General features: G+C 42.1%; 1 protein-coding gene and 1 long non-coding RNA gene across 8 annotated transcripts in view; one reads left to right on the forward strand and one right to left on the reverse strand.

Moving 5' to 3' along the window:
- The window catches only part of ADGRB3 (adhesion G protein-coupled receptor B3), a 585,030-nt gene extending 569,149 nt beyond the window's left edge, over positions 1 to 15,881 (reverse strand). For 3 of the 5 annotated variants that reach the window (XM_078386075.1, XM_073000099.2, XM_078386069.1), the window contains exons 1-2: positions 15,147 to 15,881; positions 11,637 to 12,405 (exon numbers count right to left, since the gene is read on the reverse strand). In XM_078386075.1, the coding sequence (XP_078242201.1) occupies positions 11,637 to 12,390 (754 nt within the window). In that variant the 5' untranslated portion in view covers positions 12,391 to 12,405; positions 15,147 to 15,881. The remainder of the gene's footprint in view (positions 1 to 11,636; positions 12,406 to 15,146) is intronic. The other 2 variants (XM_078386078.1, XM_078386083.1) reach the window with 2 other exon arrangements.
- Positions 15,882 to 17,262: 1,381 nt separating this feature from the next.
- Positions 17,263 to 26,469, forward strand: part of LOC110090120 (uncharacterized) — a 41,164-nt gene continuing 31,957 nt past the window's right edge. Inside the window, exons 1-2 of one of the 3 annotated variants that reach the window (XR_012087262.2) lie at positions 17,263 to 17,746; positions 21,807 to 21,916. This is a non-coding gene — a long non-coding RNA (uncharacterized LOC110090120). The remainder of the gene's footprint in view (positions 17,747 to 21,806; positions 21,917 to 26,469) is intronic. The other 2 variants (XR_012087265.2, XR_012087267.2) reach the window with 2 other exon arrangements.

Consider the following 26,469-nt stretch of genomic DNA (forward strand, 5'->3'; position numbering starts at 1 on the left):
TCCATAGATATCAACTGTACTCCAGTTCAGCAACTGGCAATATTTTCCTTTCTAATGCCCCAGGTAATTATAGCCAGAAAAAGCTATCCATTACTGATCTGTGATTTCTCATCCATAGTATACAAGACAGGATCTCACATGAGAAAGATCCCCTTAGACTGAACTCACAAAGTATTTCGTATATGCATTTCAGACCACATTAAAATGAATGGGAATGCAGAACTTCAGTATTGTAGTGTGTAAGAGTCCCAAGGACATCAGGTACATGTTTACCATCATAAGGCTCATTTACAATGAAAAGCGATCCATTTCTACTCAAAAGTAAGCCCTGTGAGTTCAAAAAACTTACATCTAGGTAAATGTTTATAAAGCTTTAAGCCTAAGTCTCACTGACCTAAACTAGCAATTCAGGAAAAAACAAAAATTAATTAAAAACAAACAAACAAAAAAAAAAAACAATGTGGTACCTTAAATACTAACTGCTATATTTTAATGTGAACTTTTGTAGACAAGTCAGACATAAGAGTGGGACTATATGGAAAATATTTATACATGACCCCAAATCATAAACTGTATTTTGGGGACAAGTTGTTGCCCATGAAAGCTCACCTTAAAATGTTGCAGTTAGTCTTTAAGGTGCCACCACATTTTTGTCATCTTTGTTTTTGAATTTTTCTTTTGTGTTTTTTTCCTGATATGCTAACACAGTCTAACATGGTTACCTCTCCTAAAATTACCAATTGTAGCTTAAATCCAACGTTGCAACTGTCAGCATCTGCCAATAGAATGTGGCTTTTATTTTGCCCTTTTGCTTTCTCCTTGCAATCCTCCACGCTTGCTGGGATGGATTCACGGCTGTACCAAATGTTGCAGGTGCACGGGGTGCAAGGTAGTCCTCCCTCCAAGTTCTGGTGATATAAAAATATTACACAGCAGGAAAGATGTAACTGAATCCAGCCTATTGACTGCTGGTGAGGTTGCTGATAAGATGCTGTATCAGCCTACATGTGTGAAAAAGCAGAAGCACATCTGACAAACTCTTATGTTTCAGGGATGGTACCAGGTCTTCTGCATCCCCATCCCACTGTGTGGGGGTTGCACTTGCTGCTGCACTATCCACCCCCCGGCACAAAGAACTGCAGCATTGCCCCCCTCACGCAACAATGAAAGAAGGACTGGCCTTAAGTCTCCAGTTCCATGTGGCTTCCTTTGGCTCCAGTGACATGGGTTGGTTTCTTCTGGCTATGAGACCATCTCACAGATAAAGCACACTGGGAAGCACAGTGGGAGAGGTGGATGAAGAAACTGTCTGTAGGAGCCTACACAGCCAGGTCTTGCTAAAGAACCAGTCAGTGTTATCACAGCTAAATGGGAAGTGCCCAATGGAGGAACAAGGTCAGGACATCTTTTGGTGGTGTGTGGGAGCCGTTGCTGCTACCACTGCTGCTGCATTTGATCAGGAGTACACAGCTGAGTTCATGGTTTCTTGGCAGCTGAAATTCAGAGTCTTCACTGCTTCTACCATTCTGCTGCCTGAGGCACCTGACTCAGTTTGGCTAATGGTTGGGCCAGCCCTGTTCTGTATTTGGAAGCTTCCTGTAGTGTACCTATGGAAATCGTTCATTAAATTAAACTCTTATCTTCTAGAAGGATGTAGGATCCTTTAGCTTATAAGCAGCAGTTTCAGTACTATGGGAACTATCATAATAATAAATTGAAAAATGTACTTGAATACTGTGCAAATATTATTATACTTCCCATCAAAATCATTAGTTAGAAAGAAAAGAGCATAATAAAAAAAACTTTAATTGCTAGCACATTCATAATCAGGAATAGAGAGTTTGTAAATGTGCACTTTACCTCTCGTATATTGCCTTTCTCTATCTCGTTTTATAGTCCTAGTTAACAGTAAACACAAACAATGCCCAGTAGAATACTCCTATGACCTTTATTTTATTGTAATTGATGTAGACTTACAGAGAAACAGCTAAACTTCAATTTGAAATTTAAAGAGCCACAACAACTCTGAATCTGGATGCTTTGATAGAGCCCATGGAGTATGACTGAATAAGCTTAATAAAAATTAATTCCCCCTGGAAGAAAGAAGTCATCTCTGAATAAATTACTTTCTATATATTGAAATGTTAAACAGATCATTCTAGTACAAATTAAAACTGAAAACTGAGCACTGCAATGCTGATATTTCCAGACGATAATATTAAAAATAACTTGGGAGAATATAAAAGTAATTCAAAAGCCAAATAGAAAAGAAACAATAATAAAAATGCTTTTTATAGATTACTGTGCTGTCATTCAATATGTGCAATTGCCTCAGGAATTCAGTGGCAGTTCTATGACTGCAAGTGTGCCACAAAATGGTATATGTGAACTGAGAACAAAAAGAAGCTACCATTTTCTTGCTTAATTTTTCATTCTTTTGAAGAAGTCAACTTCAGGTTTCTCCAACCTACTGAAAATTACAAACATGTAATGTACAACAATTCATATCATTAATAGTCCTAAATATTATGTAGTAACTCTTAACATTCTGAAACATTCACACAAGACAGGTAAAGACTGAATAATTCCTGAGGGCTTTGGCCAAGAGCCCTACACTTTGTCGTTCTTCAGAGGATTTGGAGGTCTGGGTTTGAGGGAGCTGGAAATTCTGGGGAAGAATAAGGGGAAACTTCAACTACACTAGCAGTTATCCATTTATGTAGCATTGGCTTTCATCCATAGGTCATGATCTATGATCAGTTAAAATGCTTCAAGAGGGAATAAAATACAAAGGCAACATATGGGTGAAACACATTTGTTGCCATGAATTGACATTTGAAAGGGGAAGACAACAAGCTTTTTCTAGAACAAACTGCAAGCACTGGTATTACAAAATATAAGGTGTTAGGGAAAACTAGACTATTTGAATAACTCACATTCAACTTATACTGTCAAAACCTATCATATTTAATGTCTGTCTATCATATTTAATATATCATATTCACATAGTAATAAACTACTACTTGTCACATTTCTTTTATTTCAAGTAGACTATTGGAAAAGAGCAATCTTTCAGTGCATTTTTATAAAACTATTTTATTTGTATTATTATTATTAGGTTATGCACAGGTCTGCATGCTTTCAGGGCTGAGTCTGTTGTGGAGCAATCAATATACAGTAATCTGTTCAAAGACACTACATTGTTTTCTGGAGGAAACTCAAGAAAAACCAGTTCTCTTCAGCTACAACAGAAGCTGGCTCTGTACAGCAGTGAATGGTTTGATGCTGGGATGTCATGAATAACCTTAATATATATATATATTTAAAGCATCAAATGAATGTTTAAATGGATAAACCTATAGATAGCATTTGAGGCAAAGAAAAAGAAAGAAAAAGCAAAGGATGGAATGGAATGGTAAAAAGAAAGAGACATCCACATAAAGCACAGAAGGGAGAATAATACTGAACACTTAAGAAGCATTTGATAAATGCAAACATTCAATGCTTGTGCTGGGAAGGCAACAGAGGTCTTGCGCACCACATGGAGGAAAGGACACATCAAGCCCTGCTTTGTGATTACACCGGTGGCACCTGCTGATGAAACATTCATCAACATCCTGGGAAGTTGATTTTTGTTGTTTTTTCCACCCCACCTGATGCTGGTCCAGACTATTTCCAAATATTATGGAGTACATTTGGAGTTGGACATACTTGCAAAGGAGAATTTTTTTCAACAGATTCTACAGATGCAAGCCTTTCCAGGATCAAATAATATTTCAACAGCAGAGGGACAACACTAGATACATTAGTTGTAATTATGTGTTCTCAAGTTGATTCTGACAGAGTCTGTCCACATGGGCATATAGTTATGATATATGGTGCCCTGATAGCACTGTTTGGCAATAGAAAAAAAAGACCTTGTCCACATGTCTCTCTGCTTAAAATGATCTATCCTTCCCCTTTAACAGCTGTCCCCTATGTTTCTGGTGCAGGATCAGGGCATGCAATCTTTTTGTGATGATTCATTGGGATGCAAATTAGCTCTTTATTCAGCCTTCATGGACAAGTGCTTGAGTTAAAAGAGATTGCACTGAAGATCTTTTAAGCACTGGCTGGATCACACCAAATTTCAGTGTGGCTAGGCCCTTACAGTGATCTTTGCCAGTGTTTCCTAGGTACAATAGTCAGAAGTAGTTTACATTCCCTTCTTCTCAGGGTGCTCTAGGTCCATGTAACTTGTCTAAGGCTTCACACACTGGGATTCCCCACTGTGTCTCTTTTCCTGGGAGACACAGTGGGGAATAAAACTCCCAACCTCTGGCTCCACAACTATGTACTCCAGCTTACTGAGTTATCCAGCCAGCTCACCAATTATTAACATTCCTAATATGCAACCTTAGAAAATAACTCTTCCAGTGGCTCCTGAAATGATAAAAGAATAAGCTAAAAAAATAATCTCGTCTCTTCCTTCACCCTTTCCCCATGTACTGCTTGATTCCTTTACTGCAACCACCTCCCACATGGCAGCCTGGCTTTCACTGACAAAGAGCCAGAAATGTGAATAGGCATTGCCATTCAGAAGATAAAACTGGATGGTGTCCTCAAACGAATTTATTGTTACATAAGCTTTTCTGAACTAAACTCTACTTTGCCAGATTGCTCTGTAGAAAAGGATTAGAGGAATTTGTTTAATGAATCCAGAATAGAACTAGACCTTATTCATGACCCAGCACAATCAAGGGGGATTTGGTGAGTTAACTCCTCTGTAAGTTCTACTGATTCATGGGCCTGCTTTAGTTGCAACTTGCTATTGAATTTCATCCAATATTTTTGCTCTTCTTTAAAGAAAAAAAAAACACCCTCAATAGAATATCACTCTTACAATCTCCATGGGTCTTTTCTGGCACTGTGACACTGTTCACACAAAACAGATCTGGTGGATATGCACCAGGTATTGCATGCCAGCTATCATAGGTACAGTACTAGACATTTTGTCCTTTTCCATGGTAGGATCTGACAGATCCATCAGAAAATGCACAGATAATGGAACAGTCGCTTCCTCATCAATTTTTTTTTCTGAAATAGCAGAAACCTTCATAATAAGAGACAGCTGATAAAACAGTCAGTACAGAACCCATTGTTCCATTCTCAAACAGATGACCAACTCAAACAGATGACCAACATAATCTAAATTGTTTAATCATGTACAACCACAATCTTGCATCAGGGTGAGGAATCTCATGTGTACAATTTTTATGCACACATTAATCCACTTGCCCTGATACATGTACACATAACCCTATTTCTACATGTATTTAAGTATGGCTTGAAACACTGCTGTATGAAAGCTGAAGCCTAACCTTCCTGTGTTTCTGGTGAAGTATTTATTATCTCATCCTGATTTTATGCTGTTGCTTCTATTTAAAGTCCATGTGCTAACACAAGCTGGAATTGAAAGAACAATTCCTAAATAAAGTTAGTTAACACTAAATATGGATCGGGAGCCTAAGAAATCTGAATGCAACAGAAATAGCCACTGATTGTGTGAAATTTTTTAAAAAATTAAATGTTGGCTGTAGAACCTGTGCAGTTTTGTAGCAGTTTTGAAACATTCACATGAACTTGCAGAAGCCACTTTAGAAATGGATGAAATCCTTGGATTTATCTTCCTTTCTCATGTGAAGATTTAGCATGAGCTATGAAACATCTCTTCCATGAAAATACATTTGCATTCAAAATGGTACTTTTGGGTCCAACCAAGGTTTTGCAAATGCATTATCTATAGAAAACACCATGCAACAGAATGTAAATATGCTTCACCTATCTAGTACGGAAATATGCATTATAAATATCAAATGCAAGTATGTTTATTATGGCGTAGGTTTTGGTAAATGGGCACACGGAGGGTGCAGTGCAACAATGGTGGAATGAATTTTGGAAAATCCAGGATGAAGTCCCTCATGAAACTCATTGAATAAGTATATGCTGAAAATTTCTCTCAGCCAATCCTGTCTCACACAGTTGCCGCCCTTCACTTTCAGCTTATTAAAGGGAACACAAGAAAAAAGTAACAAATAAATTAAAAATATAGTTATCTTTAGCAATACAACTGAAGAAATTAGAAGTGTACATTTCATTGAACTTCCAGGGGCAAATGACCCTAGGCTAGGGAAATTTACAATTGCTTGCAGATACACAGCAGACTTACACCCAAATTTCTAAAAGGGAAATTTTTACATTAAATGAATTATACAAATGATTACTGTATATTGATTTCAGTTAAATCAGCAGTAAATTCATCTTTTTTTTAATAAAGCGACTGCTCAAGTTCAAGTAAGAATGGTCAGCACTTTGACCAAGATCAAATACGTTTCAGTTCTCATTCTTGTGCAGTACTGCATAGGACTGAGGATGGAAATCATCTCACAGTTTATCAGAGAAGACAGATACATCATCATTGTCTTGTGGCTCCAAAGCATCAAATGCTTCTAAGTGAAGGTTATATTTGGCAAAAAATACTGTTATTTTTTTTCAGAAGCTTAACTTCTCTTTAGCATTTGTAATTGTTGCTGTTAAAGTTTATAACTTTTGTTATTTGCTTTAGGAATTGTTTATTAATTTTATTTTTCGTTTGAATTTTCCTGATGCATTTAGAACTGAAAGTTTAGATGTAAAAATAGATAAATATCACATGCCATAGAATACCAGAGGAGGAAACACAATAGTCACTTGGGTTGGTACACCACATTATACGATGTATACACCAACATAAGTGTGATTCTAAACCAAATAATCATATTGAAATAAATACTGTAAAGCACATATTGCATGTATGCATTGTTGAGCATGCATCAATAATATATTTTTCTTATTAGACAATTCCACCCAGGTACTAAAGTTACAAGATTTTTGTTTGTACTTTGATACTAAAGATGCAAAGATTTCATATTTCTATATTTGGACTATATTTTTCATAATTGCAGACCAATCATTTAACCTAAACAACAAAGACCCATTTCCCCAAACAAATATTCACTCACTCCATCTCATAAGTCAATGTGTTTAAAGCAAGTATCAACAAAAATACACAGTTCATTTTATGTTTTTGTAGTAAGCAAGTAAGGAATAGTTAGAAAAGCACTTGCTTATATAATGGCAATACAGTCACTGTTTATATAACAGTAATATAATCACTGTTTATATAATAATAACATAGTTGTCATGAGGTATTGAATTAATATCTAGTATAAAATGGAATATAAAAACCATTTTCAGTTCTCTGCTTCAAAGTTGACACACTGCAAATATTTTTGGACCTATCCATTGCAACAGAACTACTGAAGAACATTTTAAGTACTAACATGACAGATCCAGTATCTAAGCTATGAAAGCAACTACAATTTCATTTTCTATTGGCTGTGAAGGCTCAATGAGTGCATCTCGAGTAACATGTTTCCTTGTGAGAGTTGTTATGTCTGTATAGGTTTGTTAGATTTAAGCCATTTAACAATCTCCAAAATAGGGAGAGGGTGGCAGAAGAGGACACTGATTTACACAGAATTGCATGTGCTGATTTATATGGTACAAAGGCAAAATTAGAAATCATTTCTGTGATCTGCATGTGGCCAGGGAGACTGTGGCCAAGGTGGCCTGTATGCTTGCTGTCCAGGTACTCACTGCGAAACCGCAACTCACCGTAGACAAGCAAATCCAAGGTCCCTGACCTCCCTCCTTGCAGATATCTTTGATTTGAATTGGAAGGCCCTGCTAAAAGGTCACCTTCAAAAGGATAATGCTCCGCTGGCAGCCTTTCAAATGTAACACTGTTCTCCCTAAAAGAGGACATGTGGCCACACTTGCAAGATTACTGTTTGGATTCTTTTAACATATAGAGGAACAAAATAAACCCCTCCCCACCAGTTCTGTTTTTATAATAGGCTTGCCACGCTCAAACTCATGTTTCATGCATATGTCACAGAACCAGAGTTTGAGGGTGATACCTAATCAACTGACAGCATGGCTTCTTCCTGGGGAATGGGAAGGGATGTTGGTCTTTCTACAACCTCCCACAGACATTGAAAATATACCGTGGAGAATTCTAGGGGAGTAATGAGGGTTGGTGGGGGAAGAGGAGGAGAAACCTCTACTTTACAGGTAGGTGTTTATGGTATTAAAGACTTCCTTACAAGAGAGAGAGAGAGAGAGAGAGAGAGAGAGAGAGAGAGAGAGAGAGAGAGAGAGAGAGTGTGTGTGTGTGTGTGTGTGTGTGTGTGTGTGTGTGTGTGTGTGTGTTTAGAGAAACAGATAGCGCAATGTTATCTAGTTAAATGCAGTACACCTAATTTTATGCCAATGATACTACACCTAAAGAGAAATATAACTTAATTATATGGTTCTGAAATCACTTTGAAATTGGAAGGGAAAATGTATAGTGCTGAATACTGTGTTTTTTAACCATCCAAAAATTTTATATATATTCAAATTTCAGTCTGAAAAAATGTATTTTTCTTCAGCTTCTAAAAATGTAAAAGGAAACCTACCCCCTACAGTGAGAAAGATTGAAAAAAATATCTTGTGTTCAGTGGAAGTACATGCAAGCTTTGTTTTTATGTTAATGCAAGATAAGAATTGCTAATGCCATGAAAATATTATTAATGACAAATAGAAGTCAGTAAAAATAAAATGGAAGTGAAAGTTTAATTTATTTTCGCATGCTAGAACTTTCATAATTCAAAGCAGAGAAATAAAATCCAGTTGTCACTACTTCTATGTTCTGCTACCACAAATATTGAGCCTCCATTCTTATTCCTGTTGGAGTTTTTGCTTGTTTGGGGCAGGAACATGTATTACATAAAAACAATTGTCACCCACACACTTTCCTAAATATCCTGTGGATTTACTGAAATGGATTTTAAGAGAAGCACATACCACAAGTGCAATTAAAATTTAATTGTTCCCCAAATTCAGCGACTAAGAAATTGTGCTATAAATGCTCTTGCTCTCTACATGTGATTAATGACTTCTCCATCTAAAGCTCTTTGAAGGTGATAAACCTCAATTTACTAAAGTGGGTTGGATGTCGGACTGGCCTAGAACACTTTCCAAAAATGTGAGTCCAATTGCTTCTGGTATATTAATACCACAATTGTCAGATATCTTTTATTTTAAAAGATGTGCCTTGCTTTGAAATAATTTCCTGCTGCTTTACTCCAAATATGTCAGTTTAACAGATGATTCTGGGAACACACACAGGTGCTCCATAGGATGGTTGTCAGAGCACTGAAGTGTAACTTTATACAAAACTGAACCATAAATGTATGAAGGATGGAAAACGGTGCTAGCCTCCTCCATACTGTGGAGCTCCAAATGCCATCATACTGCTTTCCAACATTGCTGCCTTTTTTATAAGAAGACTAAACACTCTAAAACCTGTATTTGTGGCAACTTCCTTCTCACTTCAATTAGAATCTAACAAAGAAGTTAAGCTGTCCCATTAGTCACACTCTTCATAAATCCCAGGACTGTCTTCATGCATCCATCACATGCACAACCAACAAGCTGTCTGTAAATCCATCCACACACCTCCAATTGGTTAAAACAGAAAACTGGCCTGGCAGATGCTGCTTTTCAGTAAATGTTGGCTGTAGAGAATGAGGCGGGTGGAATGGCAGAGAAGGAAAACTATGGTTTTCTTGTTGCCATCAGGAATGGGTTAAAGCCCACAACTGTTCCCAAAAACAATTACAGCCTTCAAATGCTAATGGGTTTCCATGTCTCTCAGACACTTTCTGCAGTTTAATTGTCTTTCGGCTTCAAGCACCACATTTTGGGGGAGGAATTTCTTATTCTAAGGGACATTAATTAGCTTTAAATGATGTTAAATACCATCCCTGCCGTTACAAAGGCTTCCATGGGATCTTTAGGAGAAACGAGTAATTTAAAATCACTTTGTAGCCTTCATCTACAGCTGCAGACTATATATGGGGAAAAAATACTGACCTGCTGGAAATTGAAATGAGCCTTGCTCCCTTACCACTTCCTACACCACTAACCAACCCTCTCCCCACCACCACACAGAGGCAACCAGCATCACCCGGCAGCCTGAATGTGGCTCTCAAACCCCCACCCTAAGAGTATCTTTGGCAGCTCAGCAGTTTGAGCCGCTTCAGCTTTTCTTCCTCCTCACCACTCAGCTTTGGCTGCCCTTAAAGAAAATCCTCACAGAACAACGTGTCAATTTTGCATTCCTTTACAAAGGCAACTTCTATTAGGGAGACCAGGAGCTTGGCTCTGCCTCCCTACAGACAGAGAGCTTTGTGACCATGTAGAAACCAGGGAGAAAGAAAACATTTCCTGCATTAAAATGCAACCTTCTTCAGCAGAGAGAACTTTGCCTGGAGAGAAGAGGAAAATTCTGTCCCTTACACCCACACCCCAGTCTCAAGCATGCACATGCATCCATTCCTTCACAGACAAGTTTCAAGCACTCAGTATACCTCCAAAATATTTCAGACCAGTCTAGGATATATACATATATCTAGGCATCAGATAGTGTTATTACTCCATTATTTTCTACAATTATATTTCTATCTCTGAACAGCAATTTCTGCATTTAACTGCCTCCATTCTATATCTTTTAACATCTCTCTATGTAGCTTTCGTAGGATGCTTCTTTCCCCAAAATTACCACAACTATGTGCTGTTCCTCATTATATCTGTACACAAGCAGGAAGGGTAAAAATAAAAGGCAAGCAGAAGGAGAGAAGTAACTTTAATATGGAGTTAGAGGGTTAGGTCCTAGAGATGTCTTGGTAATAATCTCCATTGCTCAGCTGTTTTCTTTTTCATAATAGCAGCAACCATTATTAAAAACACAACCCTGATATTATCATGCTTGATTTGGGGACAATAATCTCTTCTGGGAATTTTTTTCTGTAAGTACAGTATATATATATTTTAAGATCTACAGCTGATTTTCATGTGAGCGTCTCTACAGAACAGAAGAGAAATGTACAGAATTTCTCCAGTATGTGTGTGCTGCCTAATGTCTGACCTGGAGCTAATGAGATGTCCCTCCTTGCAAATTATCACCAGAATTCCCTGCTAGATCCCTGCTTGTTTCAAAGCAAATGCTATGACTTAAAATGCTATGACTTAAAATCTTGCTCAGCCGCTGGGGTTCTGGCCTATCTTGGGAACTTTGTTTATGACACCCACATGCTTTGGAAATAACTTCCTTGCAAAGCCAAACCAACAGGATCACAGGTGAATAAGGATATGGTAGCTGGGTGGTTGCAATAAGAAAAGAGACAAAGAATAACTCTGCTCCCAACCTAATGGTATTATACTAAAGTAGGTCTGATAACATGAACAAAAGTCCTCAGTAAAATATGAGGAAACTCTTTTATGAAAATAGTAATAATAATAAGAAGAAGAAAGTGATTTGATATCAGGTTAAATAAGAAAAATTAACTCCTCTCTCTGAAGGAATCCAGAGAAGAAATGTCCACAGACCTCCAGAAGTCCTTTTATGTACAGTACTGGTGTGGAGTGCAACTCTGACATATGGATGTATCAGTAGAATCAGGAACAAGAAAGGGCTGTAAGGCATCAGAGGCCATCCAAAGAGTACCTACCTTCCTTCGGTGGCCGCTTGGCTTCCCTGGTGAGATTGCAGACCTGGGTGGTTTGAAGCTCCTGTGTGAGACAGCCTTCCGTCTGCTCATTAAGCGGCAGTACTACATTATTGAGCAACACCAGGGAATGGTCATCTCCCCCCCATTCACCCAAGTGCTGAGGGCAGGTGCATTTTGTATACATGATCCCACAAGACTCGGTTCTTCCGTTCTCAGATTTCAAGCAGCTCTCCAGCCAAGTGCATAATACATGGCAACCAAACTGGCTTGGGCTCACCTTGTTTAACACCAAAAATTCAAAGAAAGATTTTTGATCATCTTCCCTTTTGTATAATCCTAGGAAATCGAAAGGGTACACCCGGCGTATCTGAATGAAATTCTTATCATATTGCAGAAATACAAAAGCATTCTTAGAATCACACAGCTGCATTATAGAATGATTATTCTTTAAGAGATCCTTAATCTTTTCATGGGAAAAATGATCAAATTGATAAGCCAGTAGGGAAAAGTTAGAGCAGCTGAAGTCCTTTTTGGAAAATTTTAGGTAAATGCTATATTTGGTTGGATCTGGGTTTTCCAGCGTCCAAGTGCAGTTTGTAAAGTTTTTAGGAAACATTTCGCTTACAGAATATGATCCATAAATGACCCCCTTCACCAGCGTTGAACACCAGAAGTCTTGGGCAGCATTAAATCCAAACATAACCAGTAGGTAGGTGGAAAATATATAAATCAGCAAATTACGAACAGCCTTCATCCTATGTCATTTGGCCTGCAAGAAAGGAAAGGAAAATGCAGGTTATACAGTTCATGCAATGAATATCAAACGGCTTCAAAAAATTCAGTAAGATGTTTTCAAGACTCCAGTTAGAACATGTGTGCCCCCCCCCCCAAAAAAAGGACAGTGCTTTTTTAAATATGTTACACAAGGAAATATTTGATGCTGTGTGAACAGTGCCACCATGTGGCCACCTTACCTGTCAAGTTCCTTAAACTCAAATGTTTAAAAATAACATTTCTTACATTATTAATTGGAATGCCTCCTCTTGTTTAGCACATATTCAGTTTGATAAGGTCTGACTTTTTTAACCTTAAATTAAGAGCCAGTACTTTTCATTTAAGAGATCATAAAAGAACAATTTTAAGCTACGGAACATTTTACTAGAACAATTTCAAAGGGTGGTTGGGAGGGGGGGTTAGGAAAGCTGTCACTGTGCAAAACCTTTTTTTAAAAAAATTAAGTTTCAAAAATAAGAGTGATGAATTATATTGAGTTAAAAAATGAATAAACTGTTATTTGGAACAGATGAGCATTGTCTACCTATGGCTACATACCATTGTAATAGCAACCTGGTTATATTAAGATTCCATTTAAAAATAAAGTCTGGGATACTATATCAAGATTTGGCTACTGACCTATAAATAGGAAGTATTATCTTCAGGGGGGGGAAATTACAGCAAGGATTTTTTATTCACCGTGAGCACAATATTTATAATTTTGAATACTTAGGTTCTGCATAATATGTACTCTTGAGATACTTGAAGAGGATGTCAAATACATACAAGCTAAATGGGGCTAGGCAGCGTTTTGGTGCTACACCCTCTGGGACAGATTAAGATTTGGCCTCTTGGGTAATGCTTGCCCTTGGTTACTAACAAAGGTGCCTTTTTTGTATGTGTACGATGTCTTGGTTGGTGGCCAGCTCCATCTCAAGGTACTGCAACTATATTAGTCCTTTTTGGTCCCTGCAGCCTCTGCTTGCTAATGCAGGTGGAGCTGAAAGGAGTGTGCCTGTGTGCGTTTGTGTATGTGTACTCAACATTAATATCTGTGGAGCTGTTTAGCCCTTAGTAATTTTTGTTCTTGTTGTAACTGTTTGCTGATAAAAGTGATGCCAACTTAATACCTTTATATTATTTCATTGGCAGTGGCAATCGTCGCCATTGTTTGAAACCTATAAAGAGTTTCGGGGGGGGGGGGGTTGTGAAGGTTTTTGTTTTTGTTTTAACACAGCTCACTCTAGCTTTTTAATCTCCACTTTGAATGACCAGGCATCTCCCACCCCCAATTGCACAATGCTGAACAAATCAGAGTATTCAGGGTGTTGTTTCCGCCCCCCCCAAAAGAGATTGTGTGCTCCCAGATTATAAAGTGCAGGCTCTAAACCTTGACAGGAGGGAAGCAGCACTGAGTCTTAATTCTCTTTAAAAGGAATGGGGAAGGGTGGAGTAATAGTTGTGAAGAATAAGCTCCCAGGATCTAAACCAAGCCATTATATTTTCCTCTCTGCTTTTCATCCTAAGCCACAACCACCAATGGCTCCTTTACTAACCAAAGCTGATAGGCCATTTCAAGGATGGGAAGTGAGACCCTCGCTTATGGGTAAACCCTACAAATCACAACCTATTCTTCACAAATGTTGCTGGAGTAGTTTGTAGGCATTGCAGCTCTGTGCAGCATTATCTGGGAGGATTTAGGCACTGAAAGGCAATGTGGTGTGTAGGAGCACTCGATCAAGGATTCCATTAGTGAGAAGGGACCTCTCTCAGAATCCAAAGTGACTGCATTTTCCTTCTTTAAGGTAGCACCTCATGAAGAACTGGAAGAAGGGAAGGAACCCCAGTAAATGAAAGATTTTTTTAAATATATATATATATATATAAACGTCTGCAGTATTAGGCTACTGTCCGCTAGGAAGTCTGGTCCACCGAGGGGCGTTTGGGTTTTTCTGTGGGGACGGGAAAGAGGCTACCTTTCCTCAAGTACATACAAGAGGGCAATCTTTTCGGCGGACTGCATGAGGCAGAGGAGGAAAGTATTTGGGGTGGCTTTGCAGCAATCGCCAGGGGATGACGAGAAGTTCTCCCTCATCAGAAGCAAGAGGCGAGGGTGGAGAAAGTTGGGGGGGGGGAGAGAGAGAGGATAAGGTGGTGGTGGGGAAACTGATATTAAACGATTGAGCTCCCCAGAGCTACAGCTATCCATCGAGGCCGAAATCTCTTCAACCCCCAGAGAGAGCCTCCTGCTCCCTGCCTCTCTTAGGTGACACTGTGGTTTCATCGTGCCTAGACGGCGCCATCACTCCACCGATCAGCTTCCCAGCAGAAGACCTACCGACTTCCCTTTAAACTTCCTATTAACCTCAGGATCCCCCTTCTTCCTGCCCTCGCAATGAAATTACCCCGAACGATCACAAGCCTGTCGAAGCGTTCACAACCGGGGAAAGAGGAGTCGTCGAGCGGTCCGATGATATGCCCCCCCCCTCGGCCGAGGAGACTTTCGTGAACTTTTCGATCGCCGAGGCAGCCTCGGGAAGCGGGGATCCCATCGTGTTGGGAGGGGGGGGGGTCGTATCCTTCCTGGTCTTCCTCTCCCATTCCCACCACCCACCCACCCCAATCCGCCCCCCTTGCCCCGGCCAGCTTTCCCTCAGCAACAGCCTTGCTTTCCTGCCCGCCCCCCCCCCCCCCGAGCTAGAGACCCTTCCCCACCTCACTCCACCACAGCCTTACCTTCCACTCCGAAAGCAGGCAGGCTATATTTCTCTAAGAAGATCCTAGCACCACAGGCACACGTCCCAAAAACAGGCACGGAGAGATTCCCCTGCTGGCGGAAGCACCGTTGCCCATTTTCCTCAGTTCGCATTCAAAAAAAAATCAAAGCAGAAGAGGATAGTGGCGGGGGGGGGGGCACGACGCGCGAATTAAACCGCAGAAGCAGAGGCGGGGAGGGTGGCTTCAGCACCGCCAGAGGGTTGCTTCCAGATCCACCAAATCCACCCAAAGAGAAAGGATTAAAAGAAAAAAGAAAAAAAAAAAAGAACAGCTCCGAACCAGGAAAGGGGGGGGGGAGGAGAGAGAAAAGAGGGAGAGGGAGAGAGAGAGAAACTGGCTGCAGGAAAGAAGGGAATGGGGGGGAATAAAGGGGACTTGGCTCAACAGCGGTGGCTTTCTGATTTTGTTTTACTTGTAAATAAAGTCTCGACTCCCAACAGCCGAGCCAGACCGGGCGACAGAGATGGAGGCGAACTCAAAAGGGATCCGGCTGCCCTATTGCAGATTTGTTGGCGGGCTTTAGCTCCAGCTTGTTGTCAGGCTGCTTGCTGCTGTTCCTCTCCTCCTCCTCCTCCTCCTCCTCCTCTTCCTTCTCCTCTCCCCCGGGGGGCTTTCAAGCACCTGAGGGAAGGGCAGCGGCTGAGAAAGGAGGCGGTGGGGGCGGCGGTGGTGGTGGTTGTGTCAGGGCTGGCTCTCGCTCCTCGCTCTCCTTGGCCAAGGATGTCGGCTGGCCGTTCCGACGCCGAGGGAAGAAGAGGCAGGACTCGGCAAAAGGACCAGCGAAGGGAGAGTGAGGAGGACGCGCTGGGTGAGCGCGGGAAGAGCGCGTCGCTCTGTGTGTGTGTGTGTGCCCGTCCGTCTGCGCGAGGGTGCGCGCGTGAGGGAGGAAGAATGGGGATGTGTGTGCGCGTGTGGGTAAGCGCTCCGGTGTCTGTGCGCTCTGCTCCCTCTCGAACGCGCGCTGCTCTCTCGCTCTCTCCCCTGTGGCGAGTGCGCCCTGCGCTCCGGAGCGCGCGCGCAGGCACACACACACACACACACACACACACACACACACAGAGAGGAGCGAGCGTGCGCGCGCGGCCTTCCCCACGCGCCTTTTTGCACCCCCCCCTCTCTTTCCTTCTCCCTCCCTCCCCCCCCCGCGCTACCCCCGCACTCCCTACAGCGCGGGCTCTACGCGCGATGCTCCCATTGGGGTCCTCGCCGCGCGGCGCAACCGCGGGTGCCTGCGAGACGGATGCGATGGGTGGGCGGCTGGGGTGGAGGTTGCGATGCCGGCCCGCCGGCAGGCTTCCCTCCCGGGTTCGGCAAGTGGGCCCGCCGCCGTCGCGGTGCGATTTTGCACGTCACAGCTACTCAATCCCAAGCACGTCTTTCCCGCCGCCGCCGCCGCCGCCCCCCCTCGCTCCGCCGCCGCTCCTTTCGTCTTCCCCCCCCTCCTCCCCTGCCCACAACAACCCGGTCTTTTTTCTGCGTCTGGGAGGTTTTTCTAGCTCCAGTTCCCACACCGCCGTGGCTGGCTTCGAGCGAAACTCTCTGAGGCTGGGCGAGCGCGCGGGAGAGAGAGAGAGAGAGAGAGGGAGTGAGGGAGCAAGCGCAGCCTTTGATCTCTCTCTCTCTCTCTCTTCCTTTCCCCTCCGTTCCCGAGCCCGACTCCCGCCTTCGGACTTGGCTTTCAACGCGGAAAGCCCTCTGTCGCAGCCCCAAGAGCTGTCACTTCGCCACGGCGTTGCAGATTTAAATGATCTGGCGCTCCGAGGGAAAACATCGCGGCTCCCCGCTTTCAAAGTGCCGCCTTCCACTGGCGGGAACAATAGCAATGTTCTCGGCGAGGCCGCAATTAACACCTTACATGTTCTTGGCTCCCCAGGTCGAGGTTCTGGGGTGGCTCAGGACTGTGGCCGCCCGGATTGTCAGGGCTCGGGAGGAACGCGATCAGCCTGCGAGAGCCAGTGATTTCCAGGAGCCTATGATTCCTTTCTCTTCTTGCTTTCCCCCCCCCTTTTTTTCCCGGCTCGCCCCTCAGCCCTTCGGTTTCTTTTCGATAAGTTACCGTCTTGGGGGGGGGCGGGGGATGTGTAAGAAAGGGATCCTTTTTTTTGCACCGTCTTCTGCCTGTTTGTGGCGGCCGGAGCTTCGCTGACTTTCATTTCGTGGTCGCGGTAAGGGGATGCCCGATGGCGTAAATATGCAGTCAGATGGTTGATGCAGGTTTAACACACACAGAGAGACACATACACACACACACACAAACACCACTACCTCCCCCTTCACCCCACGGGACAGTTTAAGACCAGTGGCATAAAACGGAATGGCTTCTGAAAGCTCAGGTTAGCCTGTCCGGATTGATTGCTGGAAGCGAAAGGAACGCAACTCGATGGCAATAGACATGAATGGGCTTTTTTTTAAAAAGCATTATTATTAGAACTGCACTGCAGGCGAAGGGAAGGCAAGTCAGGTGTATAACTGAGCCATGGGGTTTGCCGGTGGGATCCAGCAAACCCAGAGGAATGCCGCTAAGAAGGTGTGTGTGATCGGCGGGGGGTGTGATCGAGGTAAGGAAAGGAGGGCAATGCAAATAGGTGATCAAGCATTCGTCTCAGGCCGGGGAGGGATGAGTACTGAGGATGCTGCGTCAGTGTCCCGAGTCTAGTGGGGAGCCTATCTGGAGACCTGAATGATCGTTGAAAAGTAAAATGACAGTGAGATCACAACGGGCGTGGGGGGGGCGGCGGGGCGGGGGAGGGATTCCTGTGGATCGACACTGTCTTATGTGAGCACGACTGGTGTGCAACGAGACCACCTGGATTACAGGGGGCTGGCCTCTGAGGGCAGAACAGAATGGTGACGGAACGGAATGGACAGTGATCTGAGGATAAGATAACCGTGTCCAAAGCGACAACGTGGGTATCGGGCAAAAGGGAAGGGCAAGAGCAGAAGGACTGACTGGGTCAGAAACGTGGCATGACTGGAGGGGATGGGCAACGCTCTGACGTCATGGAGGCAGAGCCCAGCCAGGGGGCTGCTCCATACAGTGTCCGGGGCACGGGTGTGCCTCTTTGTGGAAGGATGAGCTGGAATAATCAGCCACCCCTGCAGACTGAATGCAATCTCTCAGAAACAATTTCCGGGAAATGAATGAACCAGCTGTAACATATTCAGGGGACCGGGTACAAAAAGTGAAGGCTCCTGGCGGTAGAGTGAGCAGTTCATATGACAAAAGGAGAGCTTCTGGGCGTGCAGGTGAAGATGGTGGGCTCATGCAGAGCAAACTCTGCATCTGAAATTATTGGGGGCAGATGGAAGGAGAAAGAATGTGTCACAGTCAGAAGAAATGTCATTTGGGATGACATCAGGACGCTGGGGAGGAGGAGGTTGTAGGAATGAAGATGGTAACTTTACCTTAGAAACAGGGCACAAGGTGGTATTGCTGCCATATACTGAGTGGGAACATGGGTCCACCTAGCCCAATATTGTCAACAGTGACTGGCAGTAGCTTTCCAGTGTTCTGGGCAGGATTCTTTCCTAGACCTACATGGAGATGCCTAGTATTTCTGGGCAGCCTCTCATCTAGGTTCTATCCAAGCCTAATCCTACTTGGTTTCTGAGATCGGTGTGTTCAGGGCGGTAGTGGTGGTGCTGAAGATACTGAGAGTTTTCACTGGGAACGAATGAAATGAATAGCGGGCTGGCTGTTCAGAGTCATTGGTTGTTTTAATAGTTAACAAAGGAGTGTAAAGACTGCTCTCGGCATTGGTCAATTTATTGTCCAATTGTCATTTTATTGGAGAAAGTGAAATGCAAGTTTATTTATTACACTGATATCCTGACTTTCCTCTAGTGAGTTCCAGGTGGTGAATCCCATCACCCTGATTTCATCCTTCTCATAACAACCCTGAGAGAGTGAGTGGTTCAAGATCACTTAGTGGGCTTCGTGGCTATGACATATACTGTATATGTGGATGCATTTATCTCAAGAAGAATATAGAACAGATGTCTCCATGTAAAATGAAATTACAAATAGGCCATGGATCTCAGCTTGAGGCCAAAGTAGAAAAATCCTAATCACTGATTGCTGCATAATAAAGGGAAGCATTGTTGAATGTATAAGAAAGGCACCACGAAATATCATGCCTGCTGGTTTTTTTTTTTAAAAAAGAAATACTTAATGCACATAGTTCCAGAAAAATGTCGAGCATAAATGGCACAGCATTTGTAACTTCTACTTGCAGCAGTTAAAACAAGTTCTGTTATCACTTCAGCCAAAACTGGAAAGCATTACATGTATGACAGAAAACTGCTGGGCAAAAAACGTAATATATATATTTTTAAATCTGCATTCAGTGACTTGTAAGAACATTAATAACATGCAAGAGATGCTGGAATGTATTCATTGTGTTCATTATATTTTTTATCTCTCCACCAGCAAACTCGGGATACATCATACATGCAACATTTTATTTTGACCCCTACTTACCTACACACACATTTTAACCTCACAGCAATCCTACACGGTGGCTTAGGGTCATAGACAGTGCCAGGCTGACTGAAGATTTGAGTGCTGATCTGCTTGGGCTAACGTTCTACCTATTACTACACCACATTGGATGACTATTAACTAGCCAAAAGTGTCAGTACAGTGGGGTCTCTACTTAAGAACTTAATCCGTATTGGAAGGTGGTTCTCAAGTTGAAAAGTTCTTATGCTGAATCTGCATTTCCCATAGAAATGCATTGAAAACCATTTAATCCGTATCTGCTCTTTTCCGTCCATAGAAACTACAATGGAACCTCTACTTAAGAACTTAATCCGTTTTGGAATGGTGTTCTTAAGTTGAAACGTTCTTAAGTTGAAGCAAAATTTCCCATAGGAATGGACTGAAAACCAATTAATCCGTTCTGGCTATTTTTTTTGGTTTTGTTATGTAGAGGTGCGTTCGTACATTGAAGCATTAGTTCCCATAGGAACTAACGCAAAGCTGGTTAATACGTACTCTACCACTAGGGGGAGAATTTTTTTTAACCTAAGATGACCTTTAAAAAAGAGCAGGAAAGGTTTTTTTTCCTGTTCTTATCTTGGATTTCTGTTCTCAAGTAGAAGCAAAATTTAGCAAAATGGAGCTGTTCTTAAGTTGGATTGTTCTTAAGTAGGGACGTTCTTAAGTAGAGACCCCACTGTACTTCACTTAGCCCTGCTCATTATTATGTTAATATTATAACAAAATATTTCTACTCTGTTATTTTTGTTCCACCATTATTATATTTCGAATATCTCCCCCCTTTTTCTTCTTCTTCTTCTTCTTCTGTGAGCTGGCATTTCACTGCTGTTATCACCGTGACACCCTGGAGATGAGCCATCCAGTTCATAGCTTCCACTTTGCATGACATTTTCCTTCCAACCTTTCCATTTCTGTTTCTCAGTTTCCTGGGTTCGTTGTTGCTCTGTTGAGGTTACTGGGGCCAGAATCAGATCTTAATGATAGCCTGTAATTAGAGCTGAAAGCACGTTAATGTTGCAGAAAGGTGTTTAAGGCAATGTCTGTGAAATCAGACTTCAAAGGAATCATCTGCTTAAGACCTGAAGACTTGTCACCAAACGAAGCAAGCTGATCTGCATAATCCCACAGGTGACAGAAGTTGTGACACTCAGGCTTTTTCATTAGTTAAGGTCTGCTTCTAACCTCTGTTTGTGGCCTGAGTGTTTTCTTGTTTCTGCAATTCAGTTCTGATGCATGAACTTAACAGGCCATTCACACTTGTCGCTGGCTTCCTACTTATTTGTTTTTACTGATCAGACACATGTATCCATTACTGTAAATGGGCATTTGGCCATCTATATTCCCTTTAGAGTCTCTTGTTTTATGTTCTTGCCTCTTTCATTCATGCTGGCTGTTGCAAGAGAGGCAACTAAATAAAATCAACATTCTGAAGGAAGAAAAAGCAGAGGTGACCATGCTGGCCAATGTGACAAATTCCTAAATCCATGCTGGGCTATAACTTCATTAGACCAATCAGAAAGGCACAGAAATAGGCAAGAGTGAAAATAACCAATAACTGCAGGAACAGCCATGCTGTATAATCACTGGAAAAAGCTTGCTTTTTGTTGAAGTTGCATGAGCAGTTTTCTTCTCTCCTGTTTTCTGTTCCTGTTTGACTGTATTTCCATTTATGTTGAGCTGTTAAGCAGTCAGTTTTTAGGTATTCAGAGGGGGGTGGAGAGAAGTTTGCTTCTCAACAAATATCATTCACCTAACATGGGAATTATTTTGTAGCTTGCTCATCTCTGCTAAATTCTGCAAAGGGAACACAGCGTTTAGAGAGGGCTTTGCTAAATCTGTCAATGTCACTCCCTTTAAAGTTCATTTGGTTAGCTGCAGGATGCTTTTTTTTATTTTGCTGTTTGAAAAAAATATCAGAGAAAAGATGCATTAACATTCCAGAGAGCATACAAGCCAATTCTTTCTGTAATCATAATAGTTTGGATTCCCCCCCCCCAATAAAGCAGATTTTATTGTTGCAATTATACACTACATGAATTCTGATCAGGTGTATTACTGATCATAGCCGCTTTTGACCCAAGACACTAAACAGAGGATCATTTTTCATTCTTCGCCAGATATTATTTTAGAGCACAGAAGTTGTAGATGATATCTGCTGATGTTTGCCACTACATATGAGGAACTGAAAATTAGACCTGCTGTCCAAGAGTTTCAGTGCTTTCAGATGGTAAGCAGAATTCAATGCAAGGTGTTAGATATCTGATAACTTATTTTATGGTTACTTGGCAGATTCATCTTTATTACACTAATGTTCAATGGGCAAAGTTGGATTCCTTTTCTTTAGATTTCCTTGTTTTCCAAGCTTCAGAAGACCATTTCTTTATTGCCAATATCTATCAAGGGGAGAAAAAAGGCTTGATAACCTTGAGGTAAGATAGAATATATTGAGGCGGGGGAACATATTTCATAGGTACTTCCAAATACTATTGGGGTCTACAAAGAGCTAGAATAAATTTTAATTAATTCCTTCCCAGCCACCAATATTAGCACAACACCCATGATGTTATGAATCATGCCACAAGGCTGCACAGCCAGTTAGCTCGGCCTAAATGATAGAAGTGCACAGTCACCTATGAGGGCAGTATTTTCTTGATCAGTGTCCCTCTTGTGCTGGGTGAGTGTACACCAGTCCTTAAACATTTTCTGGGGAAAGTTGGCACATCTTGCTTAGGTAGGAAAAAGATTTTGGGTAATATCAGACCAACATCAGGGATTATTGGGAAGTGTTAGATTCTTTCAAAACCATACCAGATGTAACACTCCTGAAATTAAAACAAACAAACAAACCACAGGTAGAAATGGCCATGTAGTAACTTGGAAAAGAACGTATAATAAACTGCTGGGTATTTTCATAGCAGAAAATAATGACAGATACGAAATGCATTTAAAGGAGCCTCGCGGCGCAGTGGTTAAACTGCTGTACTGCAGCCACAACTGTGCTCACGACCCGGGGTTCAAATCCCAGGTAGCCGGCTCAAGGTTGACTCAGCCTTCTATCCTTCTGAGGTCGGTAAAATGAGTACCCAGCTTGCTGGGGGGGGGCAACGTGCAACCTGCATAATTAACTTGTAAACCGCCCAGAGAGTGCTTGAAGCACTATGGGGCAGTATATAAGCAGCACGCTTTGCCTTGCTTTTAAATGGTTTTATCTATGGTTGATGAATGCACTGTGCCTCTTGGAGTCACAACTTAATATGGTGAGGGGGTGTGAGGATGTCAGGGTAGCCAAGACAGTTCTGTCAGGAGGCTAGACTCCATTACAAATCTGGACTCATAGCAGGGTCACCCAAGGTGGAATGTTCACAACTAAGGCAACAGAGTAAGATGCATCTACCTTATTCAGGGATAACAGACACATAAGCAGAAGAGAATAGGTACTGTAGTTCCAATGGTGATGGGGAGCATCTGGAGCGCAACTATTGGCTAGCAGTAACTGAAGGTGTCACTGTGGAGGATCTTTCACAGACAAAGGCAGCAACACTTAAGCTAACTTTTGTTTGTACTAAGCAGAACAAAGCAATGGTAAATCATGAATTTTTCTCACCTTCAGACCTTTTGATGAGACACTCCAGAATGAAACAAGAGATAGTAACACCTCTGTGGTTGATCATGGAACAAAGGAAAGGCTAATTGCCTTAGAGAGAGAACAAAGGAGTCGACAGGAAATGTCCCAGCCAGCGCCCTGAGGGCTCTTTGTATTTACTTAGCATCATTACATAGTATGTTATGAGAGAAACAGATAGGATACTAGTTAGGATACTAGTTACCTAACTAGGATTGGCTAAAATAAGCCTTTGATCTTATGCTCTACCTCTAAGCGAAGGGGGAGAGGAAGGGGCTACCCACCTGCTGGCAGCTGCTGCTTCCTGCCAGGAGTGCATGTATGCACATCAGAATGCAGCTACAACCTTTAGGCAGGAGTTTCCCACACACCTCCCATTTGGAAAGCACTTAATCAGCTACTGGGAAAGAAAAAAGGACAAGTATGAATAGTGCCGGTTGTTGTGGGTTTTTCAGGCTCTTTGGCCATGTTCTGACGTTTCGCCAGTCTCTGTGGCCGGCATCTCCAGAGTAGGAAGATGCCGGCCACAGAGACTGGCGAAACGTCAGGAAGAACAACCTTCAGAACACGGCCAAAGAGCCCTTAAAACCCACAACAACCATTGGATCCCGGCCACGAAAGCCTTCACGAATACATATGAATAGTGCTGTCGGTAATTATGCAACTAGATTAAAGCCAAAATGACGTCTAGTGGCTGAAATGCATAGAGCTGAAAGGAAAGTCGATTGCTGCACAACACACACACACACATATGGAACATAAGAAGTATGAAACAAAGTAAACTGGAAATTGTAAATGGAACGTTTAAACATTACAGTACTCTGTGTCAGTGAACTAAAATGGACTGGAATGAAAGATTTTCAGTCAGACAACTACAAAGTTTTCTACTCTGTGAATGATAAAATCAAAAGAAATGAAGTGACTTTAACACTGAGGAAAGACATAGCACAGGCAGTTGGGGTCTGTAATGCAATATCTGATTGCTTAATACCAACTGGACTCCGTGGAAAATCTATCAACATAACCATAATTGAAATCTATGCTCCAACTGCTAATGCTGAAGAAGATGAAATTGAAATATTTTGTGCAAGCATTCAAGAGGAAATTGTTCACATGCCAGAACAATATGTGCTTTATAGTCTTAAGTGAATAGAATGCAAAAGTAGGGAACAAAGCAGAATCAAATGTTGTTGGAAAATTTGGTCTAGAGGACAGAAATGAATCAAGGAAACAACTCTTGAGTTCTGCAATGCCAGTAATCTGTTTATATGCTTCAAGCAACTGAACAGATGGCTGTACACATGGACATCACCTGATGCTCAGTATAGAAATCAAATAGACTACTGATCATGAACTGTTAATAGAGTAAATCTGCAAAGGAACACTAAAATAATTTTAGTGACATAATATACACAACATTCCTGATTAATTTAAAATCACATAAAGAACAGATTTTGCATTACTAAACTCTATTGACCATGAACCAGAAGAACTGTGGACAGCTAGGCATTTCTCTTGGTCCCACAGGAGAGGGCCTTCTCTGTTGCTGTTCTCAGACTTTGGAACTCCCTCCCCCAAGAGGCTAGACAGGCCCCATCTTTGTTGTCCTTCCGCAAGCAGGCAAATACCTTTCTCGTCAGGCAATCTTTTCCTTATTAATAAACTAGTTTATATTTTATTGCTTTTAAATCTGTTTTCATAATATGTTTACCTAACATTTTAGTTTAATGTTATTAATTCTATCTATCTATCTATCTGTCTGTCTGTCTGTCTGTCCGTCCGTCCGTCCGTCCGTCCGTCCGTCCGTCCGTCCGTCCGCCCGCCCGCCCTCCCTCCCTCCCTCCCTCCCTCCCTCCCTCCCTCCCTCCCTTCTTTCTTTCTTTCTTTCTTTCTTTCTTTCTTTCTTTCTTTCTTTCTTTCTTTCTTTCTTTCTTTCTTTCTTTCTTTCTTTCTTTCTTTCTTTCTTTCTTTCTATACTCCCCATCTGTTCTAAGGCCACTCTGGGCAGTTTACAACATTTTAAAAAAGCAAATCAAAATTATAAATCATAGGAACAGCATATCTATGATTTATACAATAAAAACAATCGAACCATTAAACGGTATACCACAGTACACTACATGGCAACTAAACAATTAAATTGGAGGTAATCTTATAGTATTTCATCTTTAGCAGCAATTTAGGTAATCTCTGCAGATCAGAGGTTGTAAACCCCCAGTCCATGGCCCGGTGCCAGTCTGTGGATGAGCCGGACTGGGCCGCAAAGACAGACCTCCTGCCCCCCACGCACTCCCCTCCCCACAGCTGCATTGCGCACACACACGTGTGCCAGCGCTGGCATGAACACTCCCCCACCCCTTCACACATGCGTGCAGGCGTCTGCGCAAAGGGGTGGGCGCTGGCAGGCAAGCACTCCTGTGCATGCACGAAGGGGTGGGGGAGGGCTCACACTGGTGCTGTCGGGCACCCCCCACTCTTTTGCGCATGCACCCGTGCAAGCGCAAGGGTGTGCCCTGCCTCTCTCAGAGTCTCAGCCAGTCCACGGTCCGAAAATGGTTGGGGACCGCTGCTGTAGGTGGAATATTTTTAAATGCCTGTCAAAAGAACCAGCTGTTTCTTGAAAATACCCCGTGAAGGGGCCAGGCAAAGAGCTTTTAGTTCTCGTTGTTGTGGGTTTTCCGGGTGCATCAGAGTGCTGTCCTCTGAAGATGCCGGCCACAGAGACTGGCGAAACGTTAGGAAGAACAACCCTCAGAACCCAGCCAAAGAACCCCAAAAACCCACAACAACCATTAGATCCTGGCCGTGGAAGCCTTAATGATCTAAACCACCGTAGATCCTTTTTTTTTTTTTTTTTTTTGAGAAAGGTAGGGTAAAATGTTTTAAACAAACAAATTTTCACAGCTGTTTTGAAAAAGACATTTCAGAATTTACTCTTTCATAGGACTGGCAAAAGTTGGAGGCAACTTAAAGTCACTTAGCTATAGTAATTGACAAGTACTTTTTAAAAGATCGTTTGAATAGTAATTGCAGCTGAAGTAATTGTATTGATATTCTCAGTTGTTATTGGAAGGAGGAGAAAAGGGTTGAAATCTTTTGCAAAGAAACAAACAAAAACAAAACTTTTCTGCTCAGTTATTCTAAAAGATTTGCTTGCC

The sequence above is a fragment of the Pogona vitticeps genome, chromosome 1, assembly GCF_051106095.1.
Source record: "Pogona vitticeps strain Pit_001003342236 chromosome 1, PviZW2.1, whole genome shotgun sequence".
Classification (NCBI taxonomy): domain Eukaryota; kingdom Metazoa; phylum Chordata; class Lepidosauria; order Squamata; family Agamidae; genus Pogona; species Pogona vitticeps.